This window comes from Nothoprocta perdicaria, unplaced genomic scaffold (assembly GCF_003342845.1).
Source record: "Nothoprocta perdicaria isolate Ctin4 unplaced genomic scaffold, notPer1 scaffold_59, whole genome shotgun sequence".
Lineage (NCBI taxonomy): Eukaryota > Metazoa > Chordata > Aves > Tinamiformes > Tinamidae > Nothoprocta > Nothoprocta perdicaria.
Genome location: NW_020455854.1, coordinates 587,448 through 595,981, shown reverse-complemented (window position 1 = coordinate 595,981; position 8,534 = coordinate 587,448). Strand labels below are relative to the sequence as shown.

The following is an 8,534-nucleotide window of genomic DNA, read 5'->3' as shown; positions in this document are numbered from 1 at the left end:
GGCGCCGGCGGCTCCGGTGTCACCGGCGAGGCGACGGGCCGGGCGCCGCGGCCGCCTTGGCGGCGCCCCTCGCTCTGCCTGCAGCCCCGCAACGGCCCAAGGGGCCACGAGGCGGGAAAATAGTAAAAAAATAATAATAATAATAATAAAAAAAACACACACGCATGGGTTGGAGGTTTCACCTGGAGGCCCCGGTACCCATCCCATGTGTTGGCAACGAGACAGAACCCCAGAATCCCGGTGCCATCTCCAGGTAACGGCGCTGTGACCTCAGCCGAGGCAGGAGAGCGTCCGGGCTCTGCGTGTCTCTCTGCGCGTCCCCTTGCCGTGACGCCGGCCCCCTGGCAACCAGCGGGAACTCTTGGCCGGAGGCCACCGACAGCCATGCGCCGCTGAGGAGACTGCTGCTGGGCCGCGTCCTCGGCGATCCCCGCGGCCACCAGCGCCCGTGGCGGCTCCGGGGCAGGCGCCATGAGCTGCTCCTTCACGCTGGCCGAGCTGGCCGACCTGGCCATCGGCACACCCGACATCGGCAGCGTCAACTTCAACGCCCTGCACGTGCTGCTGCGCGGCATCCTGGAGCACCTGCACCTGCGGGACGTGGCCGCCCAGGTCTCCGAGGAGGAGCGCGAGTTTCTCAAGCCCGCGGCCGGCGTGGCCCTGGCCAAGGCCGCCGAGGGCAGGAGCTCCCTCTTCCATGAGATCCAGCTGCGGCTGGGGAGGGTCGAGAGCCAACTGAGACACCTTGATGGGCCCCCGTCCACCGCGGAGCTGCTGGCCCAAAGCCAGGTGCCGGGCAAGCCGGCCAGCGCCATGTGGCAAATGATGCAGCTGAAGAAGAAGGTGGAAATGAATGAGGAGGGAGTGACGAAGGTGAGATGGCTGTCCCCTYGGGTCCCTCCATGGGGACATGGCCGGCTGGCTTGCTGGTGGGCATCTGGACCTGCACGTTTCTGCAGCCATGGTCTGGCGTAGATGGGCCTAACTCCTTCCCTGGGGCTCATTAATGAGTAGTGTTTTGGATGGGTTTGGTCATTTCTCAGCTGCCATGGAGGCTCTAGTGGTATTTGCTCTTAGGTCCCCTCCAGCCCCTAGCAAGTGTTGCCCTTGTTGTGCTCCAGCAGGACCAGGCTCAAAGCGGGGCACTTTGGTGTACAGTGTCGCTGGGTGCCAGCACCTCTCCCTCCTGTCCCCATCCYGTGCCTCTGCAGCCCCTATGCTGCAGCCCCTGCTAGGACCCTGCACTGGGCCTGGGACCCGAGGGGTGGGATGGCGCTGGCTGGAGCACCCAGCCCTCAGCTCTCCTGGCAGGGCCACAGTGCCCCAGACACGGTCCTTTTCTTAGCTCTTTGCGGCATTACTGAGCTGCAAGGAGAGCGGCACCTGYGAACTCCTGCAGGTGTTCACACGCTGCAGGTTCAATTTATTTGGCTGTTGATGTTTAGACGATGAGTCAGAAATGTAACATGTGAAATCCATCTTCCTCACTCAATAAATCTCTTCCTTTGAAACAGCTACCCCTATTTCCCTATGTCTGCCTGTATTTCTCAGGCCATGGACACACTGCAGGAGCTGCTCACCACCATATGCTCCCTGAAAACCACTGTTGAGGCCTTCCAGGAGGAGCTGCAGCTCCTGAAGGACAATTCGCAGAAGGTGCGTGCAGGGACCAGGCTGGGTGCTGGAAAGCAGAAGGGTCGGGCTCCTCTAGACTGGGGATCTGCACGGCCAGCAAGGGGGAACAGGGTGATGGAGAGTGAGATCTCAAGCCCAGGCTCCCTCCTGCTCCAGAGCTAAGCTGGGAGATGCACAATCTGCCCAGGGAGCCTGGGGCTTTGGGCAGAGGCTGCCTGCAGCTGTGGAGTCCAGCTTTAGCCTGGGCTGCCTGCTGCTGATGCCAGTCCCTGCCGGTGCCTCTGTTTGACAGACTGGCTTGGAGGATCTGCGAGAGCGTTTGGGACAGCTGGACGAGCACGGTCACCTCCTGCAGAGCCTCCTGGACCAAATGGTGAGTGGGGAGGCGCCAGGCAGGCTGGATCTGAGCCAGCTGCCTTGGTGCCTGGTGCTCTGAGGCGCTGAGCACCCTGCCAGTTGGGATGTCCCTAAGCTGCTGTCCAGGGTGAGGGCTTGGTAAATGTACATGTGAAAAATATTGGGGCCTCCTAAGGGCTCTCGCAGCCCCAGGAGAGCCGTGCTGGGCTCAGCTGCGCAGTGCTGACCTGTCCCGATGAGGATCTATCCTAGTGGGGCTCTTCCTATGGGATCTGTGTTCACTTCACTGCAGAACAGTTTTACAGCAGCCCTTGGGCACTGGAGGGCTCAGGCTGGTGTGGGGCACTGCTGGACACAGCCCCGAGGTTTGTTCCGTGTAACCSCACTGCCTCTGTGTCGCGGCGCAGGCGGAGGTGCGGCGGGAGCTGGGCGCCGTGCCGCGGCCGGCCGACGTGGTGCGCTGGGGCGCGCTCAGCGAGGCGCTCGCCGGCGAGGTGCGCGCGGGTCGGTCAGCGCTGCCCGAGGTGCGCAGGGCACGCGGCATCCGGCTGCAGCTCCCCCAGCGTGGGGCCATCCRTGCCCTTGGCCGTGGGGTTTTTGTCTCTCCCTTGGAGCTCCAAAGCTGTTTTGTTGCAGAAAGGCCATGTGCAGGAGGAGGCCGTGCAGGAGCCTGCCCGCCAGGCCCTGCGCAGGCTGAGCTTGCTGCCCGAGCAGCACGAGGCCATGGGCGCCCGCGTCACCCACCTGGAGAGCCGACTGCAGCAGCACGGTGAGCACCCTGACCCAGGACAGTGCCGTGCTGGAGCCTGCAGCATCCACAGCAGCCCAGGAGTGAAGCTTTGCTGTCTGTTTTCAGCCACCATTGGCAGCCTGGATGATATAGCTGCCAAACTGGAGCGGGTGCAGAGTGATGTGCAGCACCTGGAGGATGAAGAAGAAAAGGTGCCCGGCCTGCAAGGCTTGGCTGGGAGGTGCTGGCAGGCCCTGGGGCTGCAGTCCCAGCACCCTGCCCACCGCAAGTAGCACTGCGGTGCCCTCCTGAGGTCCCCCCGTCTGCATCCCCGTAGCATCTCACCTCATCCAGGCCACTGTCCTTACCAGGGGTCACTTTTTGGCCTCCCCAGGCACTGGACTTCCGCAAGGACGTGCTGGAGCAAGTGGGGCAGCTGCGGGAGCAGTGCGCCCGGCTGCAGGAGGCTGCCGAGCGCCTCTGGAGTGACACTGAGGACGTCCAGGTGAGCGCGTCCTGGGCTCCAAAAGCAGCTCCTGCTGTGGTTAGCCTCCAAACTGGGCTAGAAACAGTCTGTGCCGTGGGAAGGGAGAGCTTCACTTGGCCATGGGTCTTCTGCTAGGCCAAGTGCTCTGGGCAACCCTGGGAAATGGGGCACATGGGGATTGAGCTGCCGGGCCATCCTGGTGGACAGGGGCTGTGCTKGTGTGAGCGGTGGGCTCAGGGGGAGGCTGGGGGCTGCTGGGTGCCCCCCGGGCAGTGGTGGGGTGCGTGGTTGGCTCTCGCTGATAGATGCACTGCCCATGAGCAGAGTCTACGTGAGATGGTGGAACATCTGGACATGAGAAAGGCAGACAAGGCCCAGCTGGAGCAGGGCATGGACATCGTGAGTAGAAACACCCCAAAGGGCCTGGGGACTTCTGCAGCACGTGTGTGAGGTGGCAGCAGCGCTATTTGCTCCTCAAGCCTGACTATCTGGTACCTCATCCCCCTGGAGATGGGAGCCAAGACAATCTCCTCACTGGCCCTACTCAGAGCTAAAAAAGCCACCCCAAATTTCTGCTCCCTGGCTCCTGGGCACCCTGCCTTTCCCTGGGGAACATGAGAACTGTCTCTGCACCTACCCTGCTGCGTGGCTGTGCCCGGTGCAGGAGCTGGCAGGTAGCAGAGCTGCTGTCCCCTGCCCCGGGCGCATTTGGTGGCAGCTCTGTGCGTGGCAGGGGCAGGGCTGGGGTCGCAGGGGCAGCCCCGGCACTGCCCTTCCCTTAGAAAGCAGACAAGGCTGAGCTGGAAACCAAAGTGAGCCAGGAGGAGCTGCAGAGCGCCGTAGCCCAGCTGAGCGAGATGATGCAGGACCTGCTGCAGAAGATGTCCCTGCAGGACCAGGACTGGCAGAAAGCTCTAGAGAAGCTCGTCAGTGACATGGACTCCAAGGTAGCCACACTGCCCGGGAAGGGTGGCAGGGACTGGAGCAGTCTCAAGGTTCCCTGGCTCCCTGCTCCTGCAGAATGGGGAATAGTCCCCTCTGTTCTCTCTGCTGAGCAGAGAGGGTGGACCCCCAGTCTGCTGGYACCAAGAGACAAGGTTATGTGTGTTGGGACACACTTGTTTTGGGGTGTCCCCCAGCATTCTTCAGGGATCAGCCAGCCCGCAGGACCCCTCTGGGGCTGCAGCATCTCCTGAGGTGGCCCTGGCTCAACAGGCAGACAGTGCTGGGGCGGGCTGAGCGCACTGCTCTCCTGGTTCTCTTCCCTCAGCTGGACCGCATGGTGCTGGACCCGCTGCGGGCGCAGCTGGAGCGGGTCTGGAGGTTCACCAAGAAGTACCTGCGCCAAGGCCCCCCCTTCAACGCCAGCAGCGCTGCTGGTTTTAAAAAGTGAGGGCTGGGGGGTGTCAGCCTGACCGTCCTGGATGTCACCACATCCACACCACCCATGTTCTCCCAACCCATTCTGTCCTGCTCTGTGCTATCCTACCCCATCCTGTCCTGTTCTGTCCTAGCCCATCCATTCCATTTCATCCCATCCTGTCCTATTTCCTGCTATCAGTCCTAGCCCATCCCTTCCCATCTGTTCCATCCCATTCTGTCCTGTCATATCCCATCATCCATCCTGTCCCCTCCAATCCTACCCTGTCTAGTCCTGTCCCATCCCATCCTGTCTTGTCCCATTGTATAGTCCCATCCTATCCCACCACATCCCATTCTGTGCAGAAGTCGCATCTTCCCAAACTCTGTCTGTCCCCCCTTGCACAAGGACATGGGCCCTCGCAGGGTCCCTGACCCACYGCTGGCACATCCTGAGCGCCTGCCCTGTGTTGCAGGCAGCTCTTTGACCGGGTGAAATGCATCTCCTGCGACAGACCGCTGACRATGGCACGCAGGCCGTGAGTCCCGCCGGGGACACCAGCACCACRACGCTGTTTTTCCACTAGAGGCCACTGCCTGACTTGGTGTTTGCGTCCCGGTCCCCAGGCAGCTGGTGACCGTCAGGAAATCCAACCTGGCCACACGTCCCCGGCCGGCCAGCGCCAACGGCTACGAGTACCTGGCGCGCCGGGCGCAGGCACGGTGAGGGCAAGCCCGGTGCAGCCGTGGCAGCTCGTGCCATGCAGCCCTGGGAATGGTCCAGCGTGCTGCAGCCACCCCTCCCTGGGAGAGGGACGAGCCCCACGGGGCAGTTTCCCGCTGCACAGCGAGCCCYGGGCACCAGGCGGCTCCTGGGCAGCAGGATGGGTACCGGCTGGTGCTGTCCTCCCCAGGGAGGGTGACGGGAGCGCCCAGGGGGCCGGTGCGGCACCGCAGCGCTGGCCTGGYGACGCGAGCGCCACAAGTCCTGCCGGGCAGCTCTTCACCTCCAGCTCCTTCAGCACCGTCTGCCCCTACAGAGACCCCTCTGCCTTCACTGCTGAGAACGTGAGCACGGGGGCTGCGCATCCCCACGCATCCCTGTGTCCCCATGTGTCCTTGTGGCCTCGTGCTCTGCAAAGCCACTGAGCCCGGGGGCCAGGCACGGCCTCTAGGCCCAGCCYATGCCACTGGCTCTTCTTCCCTCTAGACTGAAGTGGATATTTTGGGCATCAATGGGGTGCTGTACAAGGGCAGACTGTGCTCAGGGGCCACCACCAGGATTGTTGGCATGGAAGGAGATTTCCCAGGTAAGGAGGCAGTGCTGGAGCGCTGGAGGCTGCATCACCTCCTGCATGCACTGGAGGCTGCATGACCTCCTGCCGGGATGGCTGGAGCCAGTAGGTCCTGTTTGTGCTGCCAAAGCTTGGCCCTGCAGCCATCAGCTCTGCCTCAGCTCCGGGCAGAGGGCAGTGGCTGCCCGTGTGTCCCAGCCACTCACACCTCCCTCCTTTATCCCATAGGGATGAAGACCTTCAAGCCTCCCTCCCGGCAGGCCATGGAGAAGATGCGCCCGGCCAAGTAYGGCAGCCACTACGTGTCCCCGTATTCATGTGAGTCGCAGCAGCCGCGGTCCCCTCCTGCCTCCTGAGCGTCGCACAGACAGCGGTGCCCTGCACGGGGCACTGCCCCACACGTGGCTGCTCTCCCTGCTGCCAGGCGCTGCCCTGCGGGCCAGGGCCCCGTCCTCGGGAGGCCGGCACCAGGACGTCCCGGGTGTCTGAGCCGGCCCAAGAGCAGCACGGCCCGGCCCGCTGGCCCCAGCACCGTCACAAGGGGGACAGCGTGGGGATACCAGAAGTGGCGAGGCCAGGGAGAGGTGGCCCTGCACCCCAGGGCCTGTCCCCGGCCCTGCCTGGCCTCTCCTCTGCCTTGGCCCAGCCTCTGCCTCCAGGTTCCTCTTGCGGCTGCTCCTTGCAGCAGGGTGGCTCTGCGGGCCATAAAGATGCTCCCTGCTTTGTTGCTTCCCGCRTGGTCCTTGGATTTGCTGGTTGGGACATGCTCGGAGCTATGGCCCGGGCGAGCTTTGCTATGTGGGGAGCACCAGTGTGGCTGCAGGGCCTGGGCAAAGTTGGGGCGCTCAAGCAGCGGAGAGAGTGCCCACCCTGCCACAGCCACTGTCTTCCACTGGTTCCTTCTGCTTTCGGGTTCTGCCATGTCCCTCAATGCTCCCTCTGGCCAGCCCAGCCTCCAGGGCGTGGGATTTTTCCWTCCCCTCCCTCTGGGTGGACTTGGGATAGTCACAAACTGCCCTGGCTCACTGGCCTCTCCCCCTCCATCCATGGTCCCTATGCTTGGTGGCCTTGGCCTTCACCTGCACTTCAGTGGCAGTAGTAGTCACGTCCCCCCAAGAACAGATAACTCCCTCTCCTGTGTCTCCCCAGTGCCACCACTGCTGCAGCGAGGGGTGGCATCTTGCACCCTCCCTGCTCCTGTGCTGGCCGGAACCCACTTGGCTGGGACCTGTTGCCCATCAGCTGCAGCTCCAACCTCTTGGCCCGATGAGTCCCCTAGGACAGGGCTGAGGCCCCTGCTCTGGCCTTTGCCATCAGCCGCCATYGGTGCCATCCAAAAGCAGCGGGGAGATGCAGCCCCTGCTCTCTTGCAGCCATTGCTCATGGGACATTTATTCCAGCAACCCAWAAAAAGGGATGGGAATTAAGTATTGACTGGCACGCAGGGAGCTCTGGGGCTGGGAGCCAGGCGAGACCCCTGGGCCGTGCGGGCCTCAAGCTCCCCATGTTGCTGCCAGTCTGGCTCTGCGCTGCCACCTCCAGCCCCTGGTGATGTGATGGGGCTGGGGCTGAGCCCTGCACGCACCTGCCCTGAAGCACCGCGGGCACCAGGCAGCTGGGCCAGGCTCTTTGCAGCAGCTCAGGGACAGTTCGGAGGCGGAGAGACACCGGCCCCAGCTCTGTTGCTGTGGAAAAGGGATCCTGCGCCATCCTGGACCGCTGCTGCAAACCAAGCAAGGAGACGGGGTTCAAAGCAGAAGAGCGTGTATTGCAAGCGGCTGCGGCGCGTCTGGGTAGACTTTCAGCCACCGGGAGAAAAGAACAGAGGGGTTAAAAACGAGCCCAGTCTCTAGGGTTACACTGTGTCATGCAAACAGCCCCCAGCAGGCGAGGGCAGGGGGGGCTGGCCCCGGGGGCTGCTCCCCAGCAAACCAGGGGCTCAGCAGCTCCCCAGGAGCTGGCACCCCTGGGTGCTGCTCACGGGCGAGCGTGGCACGGGCGGGGCGGAGGCCGTGGCGGAGCACGARTGGTTGCTCTCTTGTTCCCCCCCTTACAAAGAAAAAACACATGGGGTGTCTGTCCCCTGCCCCACATATGTGGGGGCAAGGAGCGGGGAACGGGCTCGGGCGCGACCCCTTCCGCGCGGCAGCCCGGCTGGCACGGGCAGGGAGGGGGACCGTGACCAAGGGACGTCCTCCGCAGGCGTCACTCGCATGCAAACTCCAGCGTCCCGCGGGAGCAGAGGGGCCGCCCCGCAGAGCCCCGCAGCGCCGGGCTCCGGGCGGAGGCCAGCGCCGGCCTCGCGTCCCGCGCAGCCTCCTGCTGTCTCCGGGGAAGCTCCGTTCAGCTCTAGGACAAGTTAAAAACTACTTCAAACCAAACCCATGCAAGGCAGCTATTTGCTCGTGTGTCTCTGTGGCTGCCAGACGCCCTGGCAGAAGAGCTCCTCTCCTCTTTGGGGAGGGGGGGGAAAAAAATATGTATATATATATTCATATATATATATACGCAGGGGTCCTCGCCGTGTTCGCTCTCCGCCGCGGCCTCATCTCTCTGCCTCCATGGTCACGTTGGCCTTCTGTTGTGCCGTGGCCTGCTGCGAGACGGCGGCAGGCCAGGCGGGCGGCTGCGCGGCGGGCGCCGCAGTCCACAGGCCCTGCGGCTGGCCGGG

At 63.5% G+C, this 8,534-nt stretch overlaps 3 protein-coding genes across 3 annotated transcripts in view; 2 read left to right on the top strand and 1 right to left on the bottom strand.

The window, feature by feature from the left end:
• Window positions 1-1,504: 1,504 nt before the first annotated feature.
• LOC112955693 (uncharacterized protein C16orf96-like) lies at window positions 1,505-5,295 on the top strand. Its single transcript, XM_026049024.1, has 10 exons — window positions 1,505-1,656; window positions 1,928-2,008; window positions 2,629-2,761; window positions 2,849-2,934; window positions 3,117-3,227; window positions 3,534-3,608; window positions 3,992-4,156; window positions 4,480-4,598; window positions 5,045-5,107; window positions 5,196-5,295. Exons 1-10 carry the CDS (start codon window positions 1,531-1,533, stop codon window positions 5,293-5,295), a joined length of 1,059 nt encoding a protein of 352 aa, XP_025904809.1. The 5' UTR covers window positions 1,505-1,530.
• Window positions 5,296-5,329: 34 nt separating this feature from the next.
• LOC112955637 (uncharacterized protein C16orf96-like) lies at window positions 5,330-6,352 on the top strand. Its single transcript, XM_026048959.1, has 5 exons — window positions 5,330-5,346; window positions 5,483-5,636; window positions 5,779-5,878; window positions 6,092-6,181; window positions 6,288-6,352. Exons 1-5 carry the CDS (start codon window positions 5,330-5,332, stop codon window positions 6,350-6,352), a joined length of 426 nt encoding a protein of 141 aa, XP_025904744.1.
• A 1,819-nt stretch (window positions 6,353-8,171) lies between these two features.
• Window positions 8,172-8,534, bottom strand: part of UBALD1 (UBA like domain containing 1) — a 5,602-nt gene continuing 5,239 nt past the window's right edge. Inside the window, exon 3 of the mRNA XM_026048958.1 lies at window positions 8,172-8,525. Within this exon, the coding sequence (XP_025904743.1) occupies window positions 8,409-8,525 (117 nt within the window). The 3' untranslated portion in view covers window positions 8,172-8,408. The remainder of the gene's footprint in view (window positions 8,526-8,534) is intronic.